Source organism: Vulpes lagopus, chromosome 12 (assembly GCF_018345385.1).
Source record: "Vulpes lagopus strain Blue_001 chromosome 12, ASM1834538v1, whole genome shotgun sequence".
NCBI lineage: Eukaryota > Metazoa > Chordata > Mammalia > Carnivora > Canidae > Vulpes > Vulpes lagopus.
In genome coordinates, this window is record NC_054835.1 from 54,220,424 (window position 1) to 54,245,402 (window position 24,979).

The window sequence follows — 24,979 nt, forward strand, 5'->3', positions numbered from 1 at the left end:
TGGGTTCTATATTAGGAATGGGGTCCAGAAATTGGTTTTTTGTTTTTTAAAATTGTATTTATTTATCTAATTAATTTAGATACTGAGACAGAGAGAGGGAGGGAGAGAGTGCATGGGAGTGGATGAGGGACACCCACCCAGGCAGCCCGAAATCTGCTTTTTTTTTTTAAAAAGACTTTATTTATTCATGAGAGACACAGAGAGAGGCAGAGACAAAGGCAGAGGGAGAAGCAGGCTCCCTGCGGGGAGCCTGATGTGGGACTCCATCCTGGGGCACCCAGGGTCATGCCCTGAGCCAAAGACAGACGCTCAACCACTGAGCCACCTAGGTGTCCCCGAAATCTGGTTTTTAAACGAACAATGGAACTGGTTCTGAAGCTGGGTGCGGAGGCTGGAGAAAGCCAGGGAGCCAGCCTCACCACTGTTTCTGTGAGAAGCTCTCTCCTTGCACAGACCAGCAGTGGAAGGAGATGAGCCTGGGGGCAGAAGGTCTCAAGTCATGGGCATTCTGGCCAAGAGCTCTCCGGTCTGTGGTTTGGCATAATCTTTGCAGCAATCACACGGGGCAGGAATTATTACCCCCTTTCACAGACGAGCAAGTTCTGTGCCCTTTGGACAACTCTGGGTGTCCTTCTGGTTCTAAAAGTACAGTTTCATGACAGGAGGGCCAACGCCATACTTAGGCCATATGTCCATCACCATGTGACCTCGGGGTGGGGGGGCCCTCTTCCCATCCTGGCCTCCAACCCCCCCATGAGGCTAATGAAGCCGGCCCATCATCTCCGGGGCCTTCTAAGAGCAGACTATCCAGAAACAGGTTAATCAGAGGGGGGCTTAACTTTGGGTTAATTACGACTCTAATCGTGTCACCCAAACTCAGTCTTCATACTTTATTGCTTACATTGCAGAATCAAATCCTGCAGTCTTAATTTTAAAAAGAAGAAGGAAGAAGGAAAGAAAGAAAAGGAAGAGAAGAGGGTCTCCGAGGAATTCCACCATCGGCTTTGTCTGGAGGGGTTAAGGGGCAGGGTGGGCATGGGGACAGAGGAGCATGGCTAAGCCTGGGCGACCGCAGGGAGCGGGCAGGCCGTTGCATCAGCGGCTGCAGGGTACGTGGTTTATGGCCAGGGCCCACTTTAGCATAACCACAGCCGCTATTAAGACCCTCAAATGCGCCATCCGTGGTTCTGAACTTTGCATAATGACCAAACTCCGTCTTCTCATCAGCGGGGAGGAGAAGAACAGTGTGGAAACCAAAGGGGTTGAAATTTCAGCTGCTGCCAGGCAGCCCGGAGCTCCAGCCCGCTCCCAGAATAGCCCGGCCAGGTTCCCGGCAGCCTCGGCCGCCGCAGCTGGGCTTCCGGCAAGGGAGAGAGTCAAGCCCCGAGCAGGCAGCAAGAGGGGAACAGCTGGGACAGACGGGGCCCAGGAGCCAGCTGGCTGGTCCTGCCCTGCGGGTGGAGCGCCATCCCTGGTGAGTGCGGCGAGCCTGGCCCTCCTGGGACACCCCCGGCTGAGTTCGAGCGAGGGTGCCCTCAAATCCTGGTGGGGGGGATGCTGCTCAGAATTGTGTCGTGGCTGGAGGGGCAGGTGGCAGTGTGTGCAGAGGGGACGTGAGTGACTGTAGGGCTAGTGGCCACCCGGAGAACAGAGTCGGAGAAGGAAGAAGGGGTTGGAGAGGGAGACACGTGGCCCTGGCCTAGGCCAGGGGACTGTTTAGTGTAGACAGCACTGCCATGAGGCTGGCTTCTGAAGCAAAGGGATCGTGGGGACAAGGCAGGGTGTCGGCTCCACACTAGGTGCTCCGTTGCCAATGTCCGTCCTTCTCTTATGTGGGCCTGTGCAGGTCCTTCATCTATTTACTCCGTCACAAATACTTATCGAGGTCCTACTATGGGCAAGGCATCGAGAGGACAAAGGTAGATCGGAAAGACACATCTTTCCTTCTAAGAGCTCACCCCCCTGGTTGGGGACATAAGACACGTACATTAGTTAAGGCAGAAAAGGTAAGAGCTGTATGAGAGATGAGAAAAGCGTTTTGCAGTGTGGCACGGAGTTGAAACAGGCTTTAATCCGTAGCACTCCGCTTGGCCTCTATGAACCTCAGTTTCTCAATCTACGAAATGGAGGTAATAGCTGCTTTCTTGAACTTGTAAGGTTGCAAGGATCAAATATCAAAGACACTTGAAAGTTGCACAGTGCGACACAGAGGCAAGCTATTAGGAGTGTTGCGTTATCAGACTAGCTGGCATTTCTCTTAACTTCCTGGCCTGGAATTCTGGGAGCCTGATCTGAGTGGTGGGTTCCTGACGGCAGCAAGGCCAAGGCTAGACCCTGGGCCTGCCCTTACCCTTTGAGAAGGCGGCGTCTCTCAGCTCCTGGCCAGTCAGCCCACTATTCCACTGGTATTTATTGCCTTTTTTAAAAAACAGATTTTATTTATTTATTCATGAGAGACACCAGAGAGAGAGGCAGAGACCCAGGCAGAGGGAGAAGCAGGCTCTCCATGGGGAGCCTGATGCGGGACTTGATCCCAGGATCCCAGGATCATGACCTGAGCTGAGGCAGACGCTCAACTACCCGGGCGCCCCTTTATTGCTTTTTTAAAATTGTGTTTATAAAGCGCTCTCCTAGGGACTGCAGGGAAGGCTAGACATGAAATCAGAATCTGATCCCCACCAAGCCTCATAATTAACGATGCAGAACAGTGCTAGGCTAGCAAATTCGCCTTAGAAGGGGAGCTTGCTCTGGGAGCAGAGGGAGGACGACTCTAGGGTGGGGTCACTAGCCAAAATTCTGGCTGGAGCACAGGTCTTTAAAAGAGGACTGGTTGAGAGAGGCCCAAAGGGGGCTTCCCAAATGAAGAGTGGGGGATACAGCATGAGTACAGCCACAGGAAGGCAAGTCCAGTGGCCAGACTGGGAGCCGACCTCTCGACCTCTCGGGCTGGAGTGGCCATTTCCATTTCCTGTGGGGAAGAGGAGGGGGATGAGGCTGGCACCCGGGGTTGAGAGCAGGTTGCAGAGGCCTGGAATGCTGGGCAAGCAAGCTTCGTCTTTCAATTCAAGGCAGTGGGAGCTGGTGAGGGTGTCAGCAGAGCACCAGCGTGAAGTCAGGGAATGTCCCCCAGTGGACGGGGGTTTGCAGGGTGACTGGAGGTGTTGGGGAGTGGGAGTAGACTGTAACGGAGGTAATAAGTCTGGGGCATTGCAGCTGCTGGAGTGAGGTAACAGGTATCCCGTCCCTGAGAAGTTCTCAGATAGGGGTGAGGCCCCTCCTGAAGGTGAGGGGTACTAAGTGCAGTACTGTGTACACGTTTCTTTTTTGTTTTTGGAAAGGCGTTCGTGGGCCGAGGGGCCTGACCCCTCAGACCCTTTGCTTTGACCCTGGTTCCTAGATCCACTGTCTGTTGATGGACATTCTCCAGACCTGGACAGCTCAGAAAATCCAGTTCTCTCCTCCACAGGCAGTTGGTTAGTGGCCACTGAGCCATGGACAGGGAGGGGGGATGGGGAGCAGCAGACCTGTGGCCACTGTGGGTGGGCTTGGCATCAGGTGACATTCCAGCAGGCTCTGCCCAAGGCCCACTTCCGGGTACATTTCCAGGGGGATCACCCATGGGCAGCCAGTTGTGGTGAATTAGTGTTTAACTTGCCTGCTCCCAGGCCCCTGGCTTCCTACTATAAAAACCAGGGGGTACCTACTACTCCAAGGGTCAGGCATACAAACCTAAGAGAAAAGAAGACTTAGCCAGACACCATAGGCTGGGCAGTAACGAGTTAATATGGAGCCTGGGAGCAAGGAAAAATCAAATGCAAAATCTGTTTACCAGCCAGTTGTGGGGCACCCAGCTGCCTGGCACAAGATTCCAGGCACCTACCTGTCAGGGAGCCAAGGGCCTCCACCCTCAGCTCAGGGAGGGGCTGTTCTCACTTCACTGGGGCCAGGCCACCAGACCAAGGGCATTCAACTCCCGCTGCCCCCCAGGGGCCAGGCTCAGGCCTCCCACTCCCCGGAGAAGGAAATAGCTCCTGAGAGAAGGAGTCCATCAGCTGCAACTGTAATCCCCGACTCTTGCTACCCATGCAAAAGGAAGTCCCTCTAGGGAGCAAAACTGACCTCTAGCCTCCTCACCCCTGTGCCCCAAGCCAGGTGGCCAAGGCCCCCTGCCCAGACTCTGAAGGTAAGGCGTTGTTGGCCTGGGGCAGTAGACTTCTCCAGAAGGCACTGGGGCTTGCCTGCTCCCCAGGAAGGCCTGGTGCAGTGGGCCGGGCTGGTGTGGTGGGCAGGGTAGGTGCTAGCTGTTGGCAGGGCCCCTGTTACCAGGGGAAAATCTGCAGCAGACTCCAGGGGCTGTATCACTACTCTTACTGCTACTGTCCTGACCATAGAACAATGGACAGGCTCTGTGCCAGATGCCTGGGGCCACAAAATGAGACATGTCCCCCTCTTGAGGGCACAGTCTAACTGGGGAGATGACAGTCATCAGGCTTGATGAAGATATACTAGGGTAATGATAAGTGAACGAATGCATAAAAAGCTGTGGGTGGGGGGCGCCTGGGTGGCTCAGCTGGTTAAGCATCTGCCTTTGGCTTAAGTCATGATCTCAGGGTCATGGGATCAAGCCCTGCATCGGGCTCCCTGCTCAGCGGAGAGACTGCTTCTCCCTCTCCCTCTGCCTGCTACTCTCCCTGCTTGTGCTCGCTCTCTCTCTTTCTCTCTCTAATAAATAAAATTTTGGAAAAGAGAAAAAGCTGTGGGTAAAGAAGCAACTGCCATGGTTCTTTCTGGGGAAGGTGAGGAAAGCTTCACAGAGGGTCATTGGAGCTGAGTTTTGAGGCAACAGTGATTCTGTAAAAATTTTGGTCAGAGAAGGGGGGATGGGAGGGACAGGATGTGGAAGAAGAAGGAACAGTAGAGGCGAAGGCCCAGAGCATGGCATGATAAGGCTATTCTGAAAACCATAAAATAGAATTTGAAAGAAGATCAGAGAAGCAGCTTCTGCAAGAGTAGATGGGACTTGAATTTTGACAGGACTGAGGCTCACAGGGGATGCGATAGGAGAGGAGAGGCTGACCCCTGGGCACCTGTGAGGGGCAGGCTTGTGCGAGGAACATTCTAGAATCAGATTCATCTGGATGTTAGGGTGAAATGTCCAGGTGGGTTTATCACGCCCATTTTACAGTAGAGGAAAGCAGAGCCCAGGCGGATGCAGAGACTTGTTTAGGTCACCCAGCTGGCAGGTGGCAGAGCTGCTTCTGACCCCTGGGCCTTGTCAGTCCCTTAGCCTCTGGCAGCTCTGAGAAGGAAGGTTGAGATGGATCAAAGTAGTTTCCATGGCCCAGCAGGGACTCAAGCACCATATAAGGGGAAAGAGGGAGCCAGGCACTCCCCCACAATCCATCAATCCAGGATCTCTCTGAAGGGTGGGTGGGCAGTATCCATATGGGGTGACTTCACAAAGTGTTCATTTTTGGTGAAAACACGAGTTCATAAAGGCTTAAATGCCTATGGGTCATTAAACTGAGTGAATGGCATCTGGGGACACAGACGCCCCATACCTGGAGTCTTGAAAGACAACACACCTCTCACAGAACTTCCCTTCTATCCAATGCAGGCTGGCTCGTGGGGGCTGGTGGGGGCGTTCTCAAGATCCGGGATCCGGACCTCCAGTCCCACCACCCCTCACCCAGCCAGGCTTTGCCCAAGGAAGGGCACCAGGCATGGTGGAGGCTGAAAACCCTGGGTCATCTGCCCCAAGGGCCTTGCTTTGTTTCAAAGGCAGATCCTGTTCCAGAGTGAGACAGGCACCGTGAAAAGGGACTCAGCAAACCCTTTTCAGAAACCTGCCCTACATTTCCAGGGGTGCTGCCCGCTCAGGGCTGGAGGGCCTCTTCCCCAGCTCCCAGCGGGTGGCCGGGCGCTGGAAACCTCAACTTGACCCCTGCCTGGGCAGAGACTGACTGGTGGGGGGGAAAGCTTGCCTCTCGGGAGAGTCCTCTGCACCTGCTGGAGTTCCAGAAGCTTGAAAGCAAACTGAGAAGATGGGCTGGGTCCACAACTCCCATCCGGGCCCCGCTTCCCCTGGCCCTATCCGTGGCTCTCGGAATCGCCTTTTCACTTATGCTAATGGGCAGCTCTTTCAGCAAACCGATTTCAGCAATACGTGTCTGGTTAATGAGAGCTACAGCCGGAGGCCACAGGGACTTACCGGCTCACTTAGGGCTTGGCTTCTGAGCGCGGGACGGGCCTGCACAGCCCGCCGCGAGGGTCCGGGAGGCTGGGGCGGGGGTGCAGGGCGTTAGGGGAGCGAGACGGAGAGGATCGCGCAACTGGGCACCAGAACGCGCTCTTCCTCTTTATACTTAAAAAAGAACGGAAACAGTTCCGTGATCACCGCACTTGCGAGACCTGCAAGCGAGGGCCAGGCACAGGGAGGGAGGCAGGTTCTAGAAAACCCCGGGCCCCGCCGCCAGCCCGGGGCCGCTAAGCAAACACTCTCTCCCGGAGCCCGGGGAGCCGGTGCGCGAGGGGAGGGGCAGGCCTGAGGTTGATCGCTCCTCCAGCTCCCGGTGATTCATTGAGTCTGACTCCTGCCTGTCGTAGACCGAGGCGCACCAGCAGCCCCGGAGGTACCCCTCCCCTCTGCCCGCGCCCTCCCCCCAACCTGCCCCCCCCCATCCCGGGACCAGCTGCCTCCCCTCCCCGCCCCCACCCCGGGGGCCCTCGGGGCTGTGCAAACACGCCCCTCCGCCCGCCCCGACTCTGGCTGGCTCCGACCGCGCGCTGCTGGCGATCCCCCAGGCAACTCGGCGTCACAAGAACCAGCACCCCGGAGACCCGGCGCCCTGCCCTCCCTCCGCGTCCCCTGGGCCCCGGCCAGGCCCAACAGCCTCTCCCTTCCCGGTGCGCCGCGGCCCCTCCGGGCCTCGCGTGCAAGCTAACTAGGCCCCTCCGGGCGCCCCCGGGCCGCGCAGCCCACCTCCCGCGGAGCGCGCAGCCCCAGGGGAAGGCGGCCGGAAAAAATCTCTTGTTTACTGGGCTGGGGACGTCCCAGACTGGATCCCCTCGCCCAGTTCGGTGGTTCCCTCTCTGCAGATTCCCGGGGCCGGAGGGGAGAGGGGGGCAGCCGGCTGATCGACCCCGGGGCAGGGAGTGGGGGGTGGGGTGGGGCGCGGAGCGGGGAGGGTCCCCGAACTCGTGGAAGAGTCCGCGGGCGGCCGGAGGGCCGGGCTCGGAGTCGGGGCCGGGGCGTCCCGGAGCGCAGGGGACCGCGGGGAACATGACCGTGACGGCTAATTAGGACGAGTCGGAGCAGGGAACCGGGACGCCGGGAGGGGAGCGCGCTCAGCTGGACGGTGCTGGGGCGGTCGCGGGAAATCCAGGCGCAGGCAAGTCGGGCCCGGGGCGCCGTTTGCTCGCGATCCGGAGTGGATCCCGGCCGGGCCCACCGCGGCAGGCGCGCTCGCAGCGCCCCCCCTCCCCCGCGCACCGTGCACGTTTGGTGACCCAGGTGCCGGGGGCCAGGCCGCTCGTGGAGGAGGCGGACTGTCGGTGTGTGGTGTGTCCACGTGTGCACGCTCGGGGAGGGGAGGGGGCGCAGGAGGCGTGACAAAGACGCACTCGGTGCCGAGTGTGCGCCTCGCTTCAGCCTGGAGCAGCGACCTGTGCCCGGCGTGTGTGCCCCACGGGGGAGCCGGGGCGGAGGTGGCCGAGGCCAGCTGAGACGCACCGCGGTGGGCCCCACGCGTGTCCGCGTGTGAGCGCTGGGACATGCGGGGCGAGGGAGCGCGCTGGGCTGCACCCCAAACCGCTCTCCCGAGGGAAAGGCGAATCCTGAAAGTGAGTGCGCGTGAGTGCGCGCGCCCGTGTGCGGGGGCGTGGCGGTAAACAGCAACCACACTCGGGCCAGCTCCGCCAGAAACTCCGAGCTCCCTCCCCGGCCGGGAAGTGCGCCTCGCCGGAGCCTGGAGGTGAGTCGGCGGCGGGGGGAGGGCCGCGCGCGCTTTGTTGCTGTGCAAACGGATTGCACATACCTGGAGCGCGGCGGCCGCCCGATAAGCGCCTGAATGGAGGTGATGTCACGGTGATGCAGGCGCCGGCCCACTCGCCCCGAGCAGGGAGCCGAGAGCGCGGAGAGAGAGGCCAGCGCCAGCCCGGCCCAGGTTCCCGGGAGAGGCAGGCCCCGCCACCCCGGGCCCGGGCCGCGCCTGGCTCCGCGCCCTCCGCCGAGCCCCCTCCCCGCGCCCGCGCCCGCGCCCGCGCCCCGCCTGGGGCTGGAGGTGGCCGTCCCAGGTAAGGGCTGCTGCTTCCCGCCCCGCCCTCCCCTCCGCCGCCCGGAAGAGCCCGGTCGGGCCGGCCGGCCGTGCGCCAGGGCAGGAGCCCCAGGGCGGAGGACGCCGCGCCAACTCCGCTCGGGCGCGGAAACTTTGCAAACCCGAGTGGCCTGGGGACCCGGCGCGGTGGGGGTGGGGGGAGCCCGGCGCTGTCCTCAACCCCACAGTCGGGGCCCCCACGGGTGGGCCGGCCTCCTCTCCGGTGCCGGTGGATGGGGAGGCCGGTGCAGACCCGAGGAACGAGGAGGGAAATTCTCAGAATCTTCCTATAGGAAGTTTGGAATCAGACCATCCAAGAGCCCCTTCTTACGGCAGCTTGGCTTCTAGATCCCTACTCCACTGCCCGCTCCTCCCTCCAGGGCTTTTCTAGGGCCCTTTGCAGCCGCAGGGGTTGGGTAGCGCCCCTCCATCCTGACGCCCGCCGCGCACTGTTACACCCCCCCCCCCCCGAAAAGCCAATCGTTTGAAAGCTCCACGATCTTGATCCACGGGGAGCAGAAAGCAGCAAAAAAAAATAGGATTTTGTGCTCTTGGAGGTTCCCACCTTGTGTCTTCCTATGTGTATGTGGGGGAGGGGGGCGGTTGTGGTGTGGAGCGCATTCCAGAGTGGCATTCCAGAGCAGACCCTTGAAGGCTTCCCCGTTTCGGAATGCTCGGGAAATTTTGGCCCAAATGCCCACTTGATGTGGAAGTCTAGGCTGAGGTTCCCAGAAGCCCCTCGCTTCCCAACCTGGGGTGGAGGTACCTCCTAAGTGCGCATCTCCAACCCCTCTTATTGGTGAGTTTAGTCACCAGAGACCACTGGACAGGGGTAAGTTGATAGGGCCTAAGTACAGGACTCCAGAAAGGCGGGGTGGGATGGAGGACCTGGAGAGGAGGTGGGAGGGCTGCTGGTGGGTCCATCCATCTCTCCTGATAGGCTGCTGAGTGCTGGCAGATGAGGAGCGGGGAGAAAGGAGGATGCTCTGTGGTTTCCTGGGGTGAGCTTAGGTGCTTTTGAGAGGGGGCTGTCAGAGGTCATGGCACCCTTCAGTGTAACTGCAGGCTGTGTGTCTATATCCTACTCATATCCTTGAGCCTGGGAGCTCTAGACCAGGGCGGTGCTTAGAAGCTCTTAGTGCCCTCTTCAGGATGGTCTCTTATGCCCTAGGGCTTCTCAGGTTCTGGTGTGAACGGTGGGGGGGTGAGGAGGGGCTTATTCTGGAAAGGGGAGAGGGCCTGACTGCCTCTGATCCAGCCAGTCAGTGCCAGCTGGGCCTCTGAACCCACCCCACTATGCTGAGGCCTCTCTGCTTCCCCCCCTGGAGAGGGAAACTGGGAGGAAGGGGATTCTGGAACTGGATTGGGCTGACTCAGACCAGAGCTGGGGGCTGAGTGGCTGAGCTGGGGAGAGGCTGATTTCAGAGGTGATTAAAAATATTTGTATGACTGATTCCAAGGAGGTGAAGCAAAAGGGCCCCTTTGTCCAGGAAATAATCCGAGAGACTGGGCTGTGCTGCAGCGGCGATGTAGGAGAAATTCATGGGGCAGGAGGAGGTCCCCCTCCCACTCCCCTCCTTGGTCCCACTGAGAACCCTGACGCAGGAGATGTGACTCCACACTGAAGAAGGCAGGGGAGAAGCAGGCACTGAGTCTGTTCAGCGAATGCTTTTTAAATGCTTCCTCTGTTCAAGACACCGCACTAGATGCTGCAGGGATGCTAAGATAAACCCCGTCTTCATCTTGTTCACTACCCTCACAGACCTTCCAGCCTGGTGGGGGAGACACATGCACGGAATTTTAACCATCAAGGCTCAGAGACAGCCAGGAAGTCTAGGCTTTAGGGACTCACGGGAGGGAGAGTCTCTTAGGCGGAGCTGGGTCCGTCTCCTTGCAGAGCTTTTCCCCTTCTCCACCGTGTAGAAGGTGGCATGTGTTGACTGGCTGAATCTGCACTCCTGGAGGTCAAAGAACCAGCACAACTCTTCTGAGCTCCCTACTCTAAATCTGCTGGCCTCCACGGATCACTGCCCTAGGCCTGAGTTGGTGTAATTCTGTGTCCATACTCACCCTTGCATTTTCCTGGGAACAGAGACGTGGATCCTTTCTGGGTGGGAATGACTTGTTTCATCCGGGGCTGGTAAGTTTTAGGGCAGCTGAGCAGCTTGGTACCTGGGCGGGGAGGAGGGGCGGGAAGAGGTTCCTCTTTCCTTCCTTGGAAGTTCCCCACATTGGTGGGGCAGAGAGCTTGCCAGGTTGCTGGTAAAGGTGTGTTCTTCTAAGAGCAAGATGGGATCAGAAGAGTAGGTGACAGAGCTAAATGGGACCTGGCTTGGTTTGGGGGTTTTTTGGTGTTTCTTTCTTTCTTTTTTTTTTTTTTTCCTTAATGACATGGTTGTTATCAGATTTAAACTTGTAGCCTAAGCTTTGGTGTCCTTTTCTCCCACCTCCAAGCAGTCCTTAGATTTTATTTGGGAAAGGATCTCTCAGATCTGGCCATTCTGGCTTTACCTTTGGCCTCGATCTTTAAACGGGTGAATGTGTCCTCAACTAATCAATTGCCGGTGCTTTTTGCCAGATTCAGATCTTAAACCACAACCCTGGTTATGCCATCTTTGTACAAAAAAAAAAAAAAAAAAAGCTTGCAGCGGCTCCCCATTGCCTTTAGAATAATGCCCTGTAGCATTTCTAGTCTGTCTCCCCTTACAGACTCCGTTCATACATGAAGGTGGGCTAAGAACTGAATAAAATGCCCTTGAAAGGTCTCCTCCATTCTGTCTTTCTGACCCCCTCAGCTGGAAGAGCTTCCTCCTCTGTGTTCTTGTAGCACCTTTCCCTCCCCCAGAGGCAAATTCTGTTGGGTGGCACTTAATCATTTTCTCACAGACCTACCGTATTTCTCGTACTGGATTTTATTTATTTATTTTTAAATATTTTATTTATTTGATAGCACAAGCAAGGGGGAGCAGCAGAGGGAGATTGAGAAGTAGGTTCCCCACCAAGCAGGGAGCCTGAGGCGTGGGGCTTGATCCCAGTACCCCAGGATCATGGCCTAAGCCCAACACAGATGCTTAATGGACTGAGCCACCCAGGCGCCCCTTGTACTAGATTTTAAAACCCAGAGGCACCTGGGTGGTGCAGTCGGTTAAGTGGCTCCTTTCGGTTCACGTCATGATCCAGGGGTCCTGGGATTCAGCCCCACAATCTGGCTCCCTGCTCAGTGGGGAGCCTGCTTCTCCCTCTCCTGTCTGCTGCTCCCCCTACTTGTACTCTTTCTCTCTAAATAAACAGTAAATAAAATCTTTTAAAAAATAATAAAAACCATGTCAGGGAGAAAACAACAAACAACCAAGTCAGAGGCTATATTTGTCCATCCTGTATCTCTAAGAGCTCTGAGAACTACTGGCCTTTGTCCCCCCAGATGCACATTAAATATTTTCTGATTTGGAATAATTGCCTGTTTTAAACTGGCCCCCAGAGCGAGGAGAGGGTGAAGTGCTTGAAGATGTGCAGATACCTGGGGGCTCAATCAGGGTGGCCTTTCTCAGGCAGGGCTTACTTCTACCTCTCCAACTTTACCACAAATTCTGGCCGCTTTGTTCTGAGCCCCAAACGCCCCAGCTGGGGTTGAATGCTTAGGAACCCATAGCATATAATCTTGCAAATGACCTCTCTCCCTGGAGTGGTTCGATGTTCCTCCTTGCCCATTAATCCTCCACCCTTCTTCTTTCTTTCCAGCACTTGTAAATACAGTTTATGCTTTATTGATTTACGATTACACAAAGTCCCCGACAAAAGCTTATTTAAATCTCCAAGCAGGGGAAACCGTGCTTTTGCCTTAGAAGTCCAGAGAAACTGAGCTCCGACCATGCAGTTAGTTTGGAAAATAATAAAGATGTTCATTTATTAAGAGTTAATGATAGGTAGTATTTGGGGGGAAAAGCAAGCCTAACTGGAAAATGAAGTAGCTGAGAAGGTGAGATACCTATGATATTTTCAAGGCGCACCTAGGACTTTGAAAATTGATGACCTTTTTTTTTTTAAAGATTTTATTTATTTATTCATGACACACACACACACACACACACACACACATACACACAGACACAGGCAGAGGGAGATGCCGGCTCCATGCAGGAAGCCCGATGTGGGACTCAATCCCGGGTCTCCAGGATCACGCCCTGGGCTGAAGGCAGGCGCTAAACCACTGAGCCACCCAGGGATCCCCCAAATTGATGACTTTTATTATGTCAGCTTCACTTAATCTTTGATTTTTTTTTTCTCTTGATCCAGTAGTAGGGACTCTTCCACTTATCAGTTATGGAGTTTCCCTTGACAGACTTAGGGCTTTTGTTCACGTGTTAGAAATTAGGAAACTAGGAATGGTGAAAACTTAAGGGGGTAGACTAAGCATCACCTCCCCCAAAGGAGGAAGGGAAGGCGGGAAGAGTTGGATCATGCCATTCCCCTGCAAGCCACTAGTGGTCACTGTCAGCCTGGAAAGCTTGGTTGCCATCTTTCTGGAGAGTTCTGGAGACCCAAGAAGTGAGAGAGGAGGAAGAGGCAGTTAGAACTAATTAGTTCAACATAAGGGTGGTTCTATGTACGTGCTTGGATTTCGTAGTATTTTTGAACCTGGCTGTTTAGAACATTGAGATTCTCTGTTCTCCAAGTAAATCTGAAGTCTCACCTCCCAGACTCTTTACCTCCACTTCGCACTGGGACAGTCCAGCTGGTGTCGAGAGCAGGGGTTCCGTGTCTTTGCCGCTCATCTATAGCACTTGGTAGAGCCGCCCATCGGGACTGGTCAAATGAGTAGTACGTAGGGTACCTTTCTGGCGTGAATGAAAGATCTCTTTTGTGCCTTTTAGCTACAATGCCTTAAAGACTTCTGTGACAGATGAGTTCCTTTGGGGTTTGCATTACCCTTCCCCATTCTTGCTTTTAAAATGTTAATGCCTCATAGGAGGATTTTTGCATGAAGTCATTAACTCCCTAGCTGAGACATTATTTTATCCTTGACTCCAGCAACTGAGCTAGACAAAGAAGTTTGGATTCTGAAGAGGAGAGGAGAGCTGGGCTGGGGGGGTGGGGGTGGGGAGTGGGCAAAGGGAGGTGGTGTAGGAATCCAAGAGGACTGGTCTCTTCATTTTTTCCAGATGCAGGTCATGCCTGTCACGGGTGCTCCTGACGTGCCTGTTGTGTGAATGAGTGGATGGCTGATTGGCCATGGACGTGGGCATCGCCGGGGCGGAGTTGAAGGGCACGGTGGACGGCCTGCTGAACTCTGAGACTCTCAGGGCAGAGAGAAAGTGCTAAATGGATGATAAGCTTGGTTTTGACTTGCTCCCAAGCCCTTTCACGCCCAGCTCAAACTGCAAGAGCTCGGGGGGGATATTCAGATGCCGGTTATGGTTGGGGAGAGAGAAACGTAAAAATTCAGTGACAGATGCTTCCTTTTCCATGACTGGGGACAGAGATGACCAATGGGCTTCATCTCACATGCTTCCCTGATCAGTTGATATGCCTCCCGGGACTTCTGTGTCAAGAGGGTTCTGAAGCCCAGGGGGACAGTCTCGTGATCAGCTTGCGCTGTCTGCCTTGAATCAGGCTAGGGGAAAGCAAGTGACTGGTGTGTCAGCGTCTGGCCTTGGAGGACTGATTTTGCCTTTTCTCTCGGTCTCTCTCTTTCTCTCTCTCTCTCTCTCTCTCCCTCTCTAGGGACCCAGCTGGAGCCTGGCCTGGGAGCCAGGATGGCCATCCCCAAAGCCTTGCTGACGTGCCTGGGGCTGCCTCTCTTCCTATTCTCAGGGGCCCAGGCCCAGAACCATGTGCCACCTGGCTGCAGCCCGGACCTCAACCCCCTCTACTACAACCTGTGTGACCGTTCTGGGGCTTGGGGCATCATCTTGGAGGCAGTGGCCGGGGCGGGAGTTGTCACCACTTTCGTCCTCACCATCATCCTTGTGGCCAGCCTCCCCTTTGTGCAGGACACCAAAAAGCGGAGCGTCCTGGGGACCCAGGTGTTCTTCCTGCTGGGGACCCTGGGCCTCTTCTGCCTCGTGTTCGCCTGCGTGGTGAAGCCCAACTTCTCCACCTGTGCCTCCCGGCGGTTCCTCTTCGGAGTCCTGTTCGCCATCTGCTTCTCCTGCCTGGTGGCGCATGTCTTTGCCCTCAACTTCCTGGCCCGGAAGAACCACGGGCCCCGGGGCTGGGTGATCTTCACCGTGGCTCTGCTGCTCACCCTTGTGGAGGTGATCATCAACACGGAGTGGCTGATCATTACGCTGGTCCGGGGCGGTGGCGAGGGTGACCCTCTGGGCAATGGCAGTGCCACCTGGGTCACAGCCTCCCCCTGCGCCATCGCCAACATGGACTTTGTCATGGCACTCATCTACGTCATGCTGCTGCTGCTGTGCGCCTTCACGGGGGCCTGGCCCGTCGTGTGTGGCCGCTTCAAGCGCTGGCGGAAGCACGGGGCCTTCGTGCTGCTCACCACGGCCACCTCCATTGCCATATGGGTGGTGTGGATTGTCATGTACACGTACGGCAACAAGCAGCGCAACAGCCCCACCTGGGATGACCCCACGCTGGCCATTGCCCTCGCTGCCAATGCCTGGGCCTTTGTGCTCTTCTATGTCATCCCTGAGGTCTCCCAGGTGACCAAGGCCAGCCCAGAGCAAAGCTACCAGGGGGACATGTACCCCACCCGGGGCGTAGGCTACGAGACCATCCTGAAAGAGCAGAAGGGCCAGAGCATGTTTGTGGAGAACAAGGCATTTTCCATGGATGAGCCAGCCTCAGGTAGGTGAAGGGGCACCCTCCCCGCTTCCCCTGTCACTCCACATCCTTGACGGCAGGACAGGACTGGGGCGCTGGTCTCCCGAGCAAAATGGAAGGTTCTCGAATTATCACTAGGTTTCTGCCTTGAAGTCCCTAAAGTCCATTTAAAAATATTTTTTTTCTCTATACTCCTGTGGTTCACAAATGTATTTTCACTATAAAATTTCAAACACCACAGGTACAATTCCTCCCCAGCTGTCTTCCCAGTTTACCCTGTTCTTTCCTGTTCTGTGCCGCCTCTGACCCATCGTTTACCTCCACGTGCCTCCGTTTCCTCATCTGCAAAATGGGAATGAGGATGGTCCCTGTTAAATAGGGTTCTTGTGAAGATTATGCCAATGCCTGTGCCTGGCACTTGGAAAGTACTCTAGAAGTATTAGCTATTAGCTGTGTGGGTTACTGTCACTTTACTATTATTACAACTACCCTTCCAGGACTTGTTTTTCTATTATGCACATATTCATAGTCTTCGTTTCCTTTAAAAGTCTTCTCAGTTAAGATTTTGTTCTTTTTTTAAAGATTTATTTATGTGTTTTAGAGAGAGCGTGCACCCGAGAGCACACGTACAAGCTAGGGGAGGGGCAGGAGAAAGGGAGAGAGAGAAGCAGACTCCCTGCTGAGCGTGGAGCCCCACACAGGGCTCCATCTCACGACCCGAGATGGTGACCTGGGCCAAAATCGAGAGTTGGACGCTTAACCAACTAAGCCGCCCAGGCGCCCCGATTTTGTTCTTTTTAAGAAAAGCGCTGTGCCACATCCTGATCTAAGCAGCACCCACTATCCAGCTGGCTTGCCCCCAAGCTCCTATCCTGGCTCGTTGTTAATGGGATGGGGCTTTCCTGTTGGAGCCCAGCACTAGGCACCAGCCAGCCCTGCAGCCTCGGAGGGGTCAGGCTGAGGGCGTCCTAGAAATGGAAGAGGCCGGAATGGGTGAAGTTTCTGCAGCCTGTGCCAAGCCCCCGTGGGGAGAAGTTTGAGAAGCAGGTGGGGGAGGTGGGGGATGCTTCTCTGGGACATTTGGCCAGTTGAGCTCCCAGCTTCCAAAAGGAAGAATATTTCTCTGGCATTTGTTGATTGTAAGGACCACTGGCATTTATTGAGCACCTACTGTGTGCCACATGCTGTGCCTTTCCTGATGTGTCCTGTGGCGCACTGTCCTCAGCCAGCTGGCTACAGGCCCCTTTAGCTAACATGACTGGGAACTGGAGGTCAGAAGGACTGGGACAGACCCCTGACCCCAACCCCAGACTGGGCTGATCAAGATGTTTGGGGACTTAAGACTTGAACTGCTTGACTGTGGGTCTCCAGCTCTGGGGTCCCTGCCAGAAGTCTGAGTCAGAGACCGGGGAACTTCCAGAATCAGAACTCCTCTACAAACTGAGATCCCCACCATCTCTGTTTTGAAGAAAGGAGTGACCCTCATCCTGCCTGGCACCCGAGCCCTGATCTGCCCAGCGGGGTGGCCCCCGATCCACATACAGAGTGGGACCCCAGAGTGGGGGCGGGGCTTGTGCACGCACACCTGCTCTCGCCCTGAGCCTGGCCATGAGGCCCGCAGAGTCCTCAGCCTTTGTCCTCTCAAGGCAAACACTTCTGGGCTATGAGGGTTTTTTTCTTTCCTTTTTTTTTTTTTTTTTTTAAATCTAAATGGAAAAATCAATCGAGTGGGCCCAGCACTTAGGAAGCCAGCCCTAGCCGTGGTCCCTCAGAGCTGCGGGCCATCAGCCTGCAGGAGACACACACCCACCTGCCACCCTTACGGCACAGCCTGGTCTCGGGCCCCTAGGGATTGCTTGCCAGCTTTCCCCAGATTCCCTGGGAACCCCAGCAAAGGATAGAAGCAAATCTGGACGACTGCATACCCAAAGGCATGGAGTGGGGAGGTATTCCCGGAGCTGAAAATAGTTCTGGAAACTTGCCAGGGTGCCACAGGACAGGATGTACCTTCAGTCCTCCTGGTGGGGCTCTGGGTTTTGGGGTCCTGGAGGATCAGCAGCCAGCTGTGCCCTGGGACAACATGAGGAGTCTCAGGCTGTGGGGGCTCTCCCTGCTTCCCCTATCGCCTGGCAGCTGGCCTGCAGTGGGAAAGGCCAGAGCTGGAGCCTGGCCATCTAGGAAGGCCGCCGAAGGCCCATGTGCCCCTCTTGGCCTCTGGCCCCCGAGGGCGGATGGGGATGTGAAGGTTGCTGACAGGAGCATTTTTCTTTGCTGAAAGGGTGGGGGGGGGTCCTCACACTGCAGGAAAGCCAGAGCGGAAGGCAGGCAGCATCGTGCTCTCCTTGACTCCTGACAAAGGCACTCTGGTCTCTGCAGGGGCCCCCACACCTGCAGCCTCACCCCCAGGTTGGCCACCCCTGGCCAGGCTTCCTCACTGGGTTAGATGTACTCCCAGGGCGGACGAGCCCCCTCTTCCCTGCCCGTGCCCCCTGGGAGCCTTGCCTGAGAGCCCAGCCCCCACACCGCACCTGCGTTTCTTTGCAGCTAAGAGACCGGTGTCACCATACAGTGGGTACAACGGGCAGCTGCTGACCAGCGTGTACCAGCCCACCGAGATGGCCCTGATGCACAAAGGCCCGGTGAGTCGGGTCCCACATGTCTGACCCTGCCGGGGCCACGGAGCCCAGCCCGAGTGGGCTGGTGCAGGCTGGGGTGGAGGTGGTAGGGAGGAGGCAGGCTTCTCTGTCTGCTGTGGCAGCCTCGGGAACAGAGCCCCTCGGCTTCCTGGAGCCGATATATACGTCGCCTTCAGCTGCACTACAGGGGGACCTGCCCTGGGTCATGGGGCATCACACAATGCTGGTGGGAGATGCCAGCTTTACCCGCAGGAGCTTAGGGAGGGACAAAGCAAGGTTTCAGCCAGGTGGGGGGGTGTCATTCTTTGGTGCACCCCAAAGGCACAGAGGACCAAAAAGCAGGTCTGGGTAAGTACTTATTCCTCAACCACAGCCGTCCCAGGAGGGCCTTGGCTCCCCTCCCCGCACAGGCAGGCGGCAGCTCTCAGTTCTCGACCTCACGCCTCCCCTGGGTTCTGGAAACCAGATGCTCCATTAGCCAGTGGGGGGTTGGGAACAGGAAGACAGTGGGTTAGATTCTCACTCGCTCCATATATGTTCCTCCTCCCGGGCTGGCAGTCGCTGGGGGGAGAGGTCAGTGACCTGCCTTGGCAGGACTCTGGGAACAGGAAACGAAGGAGGTCGGCAGGGTGGTGTTCTCACCCCCTCTCCCTGGCAGGGTGGTGTTCTCACCCCCTCTCCCTGCCGTGAGCACCGCCCCCCCCCCCCCGGGGGTTGGAGGGCAGGGTACAGTGAATATTTGAAACTTCCAGCTCCAGCCCCTAAGCTGAACCTACAGCTAGGCGCTGGGAGGGGCAAGGAGTCTCTCTGAAGGACAGGAGCAGAGTCTCCTGGTCACAGTCACTCAGGCTGTGGACCCCACCCCCCACCCCAGGATCCTTCCTCCAGGAGCTGTCCCACCCTTGCCACCCCTCATTCCTAAGCACATAGAGTCCTGCGGACTGGGCAGGGGGAGGGGGGGAAGGATCCAGACGTGGTCCCCAAACCCCCCAACATTACCATCACCTGGGAACTTGCTGAAAATGCAATTTGTGTAAGGCCAGTGGTGGGATGGGGCTGCTGGTTAGCATCTCTCCAGTGGTATCATCTAACACGGAATCTGCCAGAGTCTCCCAGGATGGGAGTAACCACCCCAGAGATCAGCAAAGACTACAGATGGGGGCTCCCTTCCTCCCCACCCCAGGTAAACATTTACTGAGCCACCACTGGGTGGAGCCTGACTAGGTGTGGCTGCAGCTGGGGCTGAACCCAGTGCCCAGGTGATTCTGATGCACACCCAGGTTTAAGCCCCACTCGCCCAGATGTTCCAGGAGCTTCTAGGGGCTGGCGAGCTGGGGGAACTGCAAACCAGTGGGAGGACCACCTGGGTCTGATTAGATGGAAGGTGTCTTGGGGCCCTGGAGTGCCAGGGGTTAGGGATAAGGCCGATGAGGCCAGAAGTTCACCTGCCCTCCAGGTGCCTCTGGACCCTCCTCACCTCACAGCCGTGTCTGCCCCACACGGGAGGAGGGCGCTGCAGCTCTAGCCAGGTTCCGGGCAGAGAATTTGGGCTTTAGGTCTCCACATCTGACGAGCCGACCCAGGCTTTGAGATAAGAAATGTGGGCAGGCCAAGCTGTCCTCACCCAGGCAGACCCACAGCTCTGATGCCCCTGGGTGTCCTGTTGCCATTTGAGGACTCGGGGAGGAGTCTGGGGCGAAGGGAGCCTGGGAGCATCAGCAGGCAGGTAGTAGAATTCACTGTGCTTCACTGTCCACTGGGCCCCAGGATTTCCCTCAGGAATTGGGAGCAGGAGGGAGGGGGCTTAAGAAGAGGATCCTTCCGAAAATAGGGAAGCCCCAGGGCCATCCGAGGTGACCAGAAGCTTCTTCCCATGCCCAGAGGCCTGGCACTCTGCGGGGTGAGGGAGGGGGCTCGAGGTCAGGCCAGCTCCTCTGCTTCCAGAGGTGGAGTCACCCATCCCAGGCCACTGCTGGGGCCCTGCTGGGGGGTGAGGGGGGCAGGGAAGGGGGAGCTGGCAGGCGCAGCCCTGCAGGAAGCAGAGTGTTTGTGCGTCCGCCCTGGCGGAACCTGGCTGTGAGACCTCCTGTCCTTCCTTCCAGTCCGAAGGAGCTTACGACGTCATCCTCCCACGAGCCACCGCCAACAGCCAGGTGATGGGCAGTGCCAACTCCACCCTGAGGGCCGAAGACATGTATGCGGCCCAGAGCCACCAGGCAGCCACGCCACCGAGAGACGGCAAGAGCTCCCAGGTCTTTAGAAACCCCTACGTGTGGGACTGAGTCGGCGGCCAGGAGGAGGCGGGCAGATTTTGGGGAGGGCGCTGGGGACGTGGCCTGGGTGAGGAGCCCACTGCTCTCCTACGGCTCCCGGCCCCTCAGTGGCTCTGGAAAACTGCCTCAGAGCCGGAAGGCCAACCCTGGCTGCCAGTGTCTGGGTGGGTGTCCCCGGGGGCCCCCTCACCCATTCCTTAGTGTTTGTGGAGTCCAGGAGCCAGTCCCGGCTTTGTACTCCAGCCAGATAGTGTTCTTCTTGGGTGATGGCCGGTCAGTGCCAACACTTTCTGGAGTCTTCCGAGGGATTCCTGCAGCCTCGAGAGATTGCTCAGGCGCGTCTGTCCTGGGTCTTGCTCCTCTGTGAGGAACAAGGGTGCCTAATAAACACGTTTTTGCTTTACGAGCCCTTCCTTTGGGAATGTCGTTTCTGACCTGGGCTCTGGGCCACTGATGAGCCTCCTCCTCCGTGGGCCGTGGGTGGTTCCTCTCTCCCCCCCAAACCGGCTCACGTGAAAGCCACTGCGCCTTTTTCTTCCCGTGCAATTGAGTGGCTGACACCTGCCTACAGGGAAGGTGTCTTCAGCTGAGCCTGGGTATCATGTCGTGTGTGACTGGAGTGACCTTTCGGGCCCAGCTCCTGTCCAGGGTCTAGGCCAGCATCTGGGTTTATCTGAGATGAGGCAGCTTTCCTCCGGGACTCCCTCCACTGGCCATGCGTGTGAGGCCAGGGCAGGCCCACCATCAGGTGGCTCTGCCGGGGTGGGAGTGGGGGTGTAGACCAGCTTCAGCCCCCCTTGGGGGAGGATGGCCATTCGGGTCCTTCAGGGGACACGGTGGAGAACCACCGGCCTGTGCTATGAGGTCGTGCTGTGCTTGCATGGGTGGAAGTGCACGGCTCAGAGAGCGCCGGCACCTGTTTACAAAGTGGGTTTCCAAAGGTGGAAAGGGTCGGCCCGTTCCGGTCGGCTTCATTCCTGGGCAGTTATTAACATGTCCATTGGCTCAGGCCCTGATGGTAAACAAAGCCTTTCCACATCAGCTCCTTTTACACCTCGTGGCTGCCAAAAGGTGGACAGGACAGCATTCTGTCCTCTATCCAGAGTCAGAATCCCAGAATCGTGCCATTTTAGGGTTGGATGTGGCCTTAGAGGCGGGGTAGCGGTGTCCCCCTCCCGGCCCCTGGCACAGGGAAGCACCCTGACCCAGAGAGGCCCCAGCGGCCCCAGAGGCGGCCACACCAAGACCGCCCGGTTTTCTTGAGCCCTGTCCTCCGAGGCCCACCCTGGGACCCGGCCCGGCGCCTGGGCCTGGATGAGCAGCAGCGCTCTGACCCTTGGACACCGGCCCCGGGCTTCGCAAAGGGGCTGCCAAGCCCGCCCCTCCCGAGCTTGGGAATGTTTCTCCGCAACGAGTCAGAAGCTATTTTCTGACACCGGTCGTAGGGGGGAGAAAAATGTCTCTGTTGGAAGGGAGAGAAAGGTTGCCGGAAGAAAAACAAACTTCTCCCAGAGTTTCCCTTCGATGTCAGATTGCACCAGCCCCGCTGGGACTCGGACACTGTTTTTAGTAAAAGGCCCCAAGCAGTAGGGTCCCCGTTGACGCTTGTTCTTTCTGGTTACTTTAGGCTCAGTCCCCGCAAAATAAAACAAGATGGTAGAAGCCCTCTCCTGGCATCCTGAGGTCCGGGCTGGGCAGGGCCCAGCACCTTTCCCGTCCTTGTCATTGGAGCTGGGAGGGACCGGAGGCCACCAACCTGAAGCCGAGGACTGAGCGGGGGGGCCTGAGATGCCCGGAGGTGTGGGGCTGGGGCCCTAGGCCATTCCCTTTGCTGCCCCTCCCGGCCTCTCCTGAACCCCAAGTGACGAGGCCACGAGGATCTACAGAACTGGCCAGCCCGCCTCCGTCCCCCTCGGCGCCCTGCCCCCAGTCAGCCCGTGCGTCCCCATGCTGTGGTTCTCCAGATGGCCATCCTCAGATGCCCCGTCTTCCCACCACGGGCCTTCCTGGCTGTCCTGGTGTCCAGCATCAGCTTGTCCCGCCTGCACCTGGGTGTTTGGAGCCAAGCCCTGGCAGAAGTGGGCTTTCTCATCAGGGCCTCCTGCCACCACCTGGACCGAGGAAGGCCCCCGGGCTGTGACAGCTCAGCCCGAGGCCTAGGCAGACACTGCTTCTCTTCGTGGCCCGTGGGTGCCAGATCTGAGCCCCTTTGGTGCTTCCCTCACGTGCCCCCGCACGCCATGGCCCCATGCCTTCCCCACCTGCAACGAACTGGAGCCCATCGAGACACAAGGTGGGGCTTGGGGCTGCATCTCAGGGGCCAGCTGAGAGTCCTGGATCACACGGGCTGGGGGCTCAGCTGCTCACAGAACTGCGACTCGTGCCATTGCCTGCCGGGCAGGTGCACAGATTTCTGCCTCACCTCGGGCACCCCAAGCGTGCCGGCACTGTCCTCTCCCATGGCATGCTCCAAAGGGTCCTGACAGCCACCCGGGGAAGTGGAGGTTATCCTTAGGACCCGATGATGGTGGCACTAAGGACAGAGATGTGCCCAGCTCCGGACTAACAGGAATGAGATCTCTATAGCATCATTGTCTCCCGGTTTTGTCTTGCACTTGGGGGCCAGACAGAGCTGGCTGGTCCAGAGGGGCCTCCCCAGGCATGCCCCTGGAGCTCCGTGCTCAGCGCAGAGTCCCCTCTGGATGCCCAGGGTGGGAGAGAGAACAAGACCCCGGCCTGACCCTGCCCTCCGTCGACCCGCAGCTCTCCAGTGCCACCCTCCTGCCCCCAGCAGCCTGTGCCTTTGTTACTGGAGTATCTTCCCAGAGCTAAATTGGGCTAACATGCCCTACAGAGAGTAGGGCCACACAGCTGCCTGTGACAGCCCCCCTAAACGCCCCCCATCACCACTATTGCCCGATCACAGCTCCATGAACGGAGTATTACTTCCCTCTGATGGAGGGGAAGAGGGAGCTCTGTGCACCTCAGACTTTTCTTGATCTAGGTTAGTGGCCCCAAGATCCCTTACAGTGAATAATAAAGGCACTGTCTTGCTTTTTTCGAAGCAATAGTCTCATGTGAGTCCTGGCCCTGCCAGGCGGCCACGAAGAGCAGCCTGCAGTGAATGTGGGTTTGTTCCTAGTCTTGAGTCCTCTGGGGATCTGAGTGTTGGCTTGGGAAGGATGGGCTCCTGAAAGCTCCAGGCCCGCCTGGCTCAGGGATGCCCAGTGGCCCAGCTCCCTCTAGTCCTTGGCCAAGAGGAGGAGACAGGTGTGTTTTTCAGCAGAGAGATGCTTTCCCCCAAGGGGTCCAGCTATATCACAAACGAGCTTGGAATGGAAGAAAACCAGAGAGCAGAACCTGTTGCAGGGAAAATCAGAATGACACCGATACATTTCACGCCCACTCTGTCAAGCCACTCAGCTCGGAGCAGAGTGGTTTGGACCCTAACTGCTCAGAATTAAAGGGCCTTATCCTGTTTCAGAGGAATGACTATCACAGAATCCCCATGTGTTCACTGAGAATTTTTCTAGGATTTAATACATATATTTTAAAAAGATTTTTATTTATTTATTCATGAGAGAAAGAGAGGGAGAGAGCCAGAGACATAGGCAGAGGGAGAAGCAGGCCCCCTGCAGGGATCCCAACGTGGGACTCCATCCCAGAACCCCAGGATCACGCCCTGAGCCAAGGCAGATGCGCTCAACCACTGAGCCACCTAGGTGTCCCTAACACACACACACACACACACACACACACACACATAGATATATATATATTTTAAAGATTTTATTTATTTATTCATGAGAGACAGAGGCAGAGACACAGGCAGAGGGAGAAGCAGGCTCCATGCAGGGAGCCCAACGTGGGACACGATCCCAGGACTCCAGGATCACGCCCTGGGCTAAAGGCGGCGCTAAACCGCTGAGCCACCGGGGCTGCCCCCTAACACGTATTTTTAACCCAGTCTCTCCCTTCTTGACCAACAAAGGCTGTTTGATTCTAACTAATTTTTTCTGGGTTGGAGATTTACTCTAAGGGAGGAAACCGGGCCTCCGGAAACAGCCAAGATGTATGCCCATCCCCATCCCTGCCCCCACAAAGTCTGGGCAAATAGGGATGAGGCAAGAGAGGGGGACAGCCCCTGTCATAGTTCTGCTGCTGCCTGGCATGCTGGAGGGGCACCACTGAATGAGATACTGGGGTTGTGGGAAGGCAGAGCTGGGTCAGGGGATGATCAATACCCCTGCTGAGGACCTGCCAGGGGCCACACCCAGCGTTCCGGTTTATACTGGTTTACACTGGCTCCGGGCACTTGCTCACTCCTCACATAAGAGCAGCGAGAAACTGGTGAAATGACTTGCCTGGGGTCATGCCCTCCAACCCTTTGTCACTAAACTTTCTCCAGCCCCGTGGGATGTGCCGAGATCAGGCTCAGGTGCAAGAGACCAGATTTTGTTTCCTGTCTGCTGCGTGCCTTCTGGGCCCTCCCGGAAGCTGCAGCCCCCGCTTCACAGCAGCCACATGAATTATTTAGCATCTGCTCCAGCTGGGTAATGCTCTGACCTCATCCTCATCCTTGGGCTGAGGGCGCGGCTCTGACCTTCCTCTCCTTGGAGAAGGGATATTGATGGATGAAGGCTGGGGTGGTGGGTCCCTCTGTGGGGTGTGGGTGACTGCACGGTTCGGGGAAGGAAGCGAGGACCAGAAGCCAACTGCCCTTTGAGCAGGAGGCGGTTCTGCAGAGAGAACATGACCTAGGAGCCAGACTGCTGTGGGTTTGGATCCCAGCTCTTGCTTCCCAGCTTTGTGACCTTGGGCAGCTCAGTTTCCTGGTCTGTAAAATGGAGGTACCAACAGCCTGAGTTCATATTTCACTTCTAGTTCCTCAAGGTCACTCCGTGAGAGTCCCCCAAGGCAGAGCATCCAGGAGCTAGCTGTCCAGGGCTCTGTCCGCCGCTTTCAAGGCCAGATT

At 57.1% G+C, this 24,979-nt stretch overlaps 1 protein-coding gene across 8 annotated transcripts; it reads left to right on the forward strand.

The window, feature by feature from the left end:
• The first annotated feature begins 1,324 nt into the window (after positions 1-1,324).
• GPRC5C (G protein-coupled receptor class C group 5 member C) lies at positions 1,325-23,068 on the forward strand. Of its 8 annotated transcripts, none has more exons than XM_041725658.1 (5): positions 1,325-1,474; positions 14,037-15,119; positions 17,640-17,734; positions 19,834-19,983; positions 21,632-23,068. In XM_041725658.1, the coding sequence occupies exons 2-5, from the start codon at positions 14,069-14,071 to the stop codon at positions 21,662-21,664; spliced, it is 1,329 nt and encodes a 442-aa protein (XP_041581592.1). In that variant the 5' UTR covers positions 1,325-1,474; positions 14,037-14,068; the 3' UTR covers positions 21,665-23,068. The 8 variants fall into 8 exon arrangements, with proteins under 8 accessions (XP_041581592.1, XP_041581595.1, XP_041581594.1 ...); XM_041725661.1 differs by lacking the exon at positions 1,325-1,474 and adding an exon at positions 3,986-4,183; XM_041725660.1 differs by lacking the exon at positions 1,325-1,474 and adding an exon at positions 6,303-6,632.
• Positions 23,069-24,979: the final 1,911 nt, after the last annotated feature.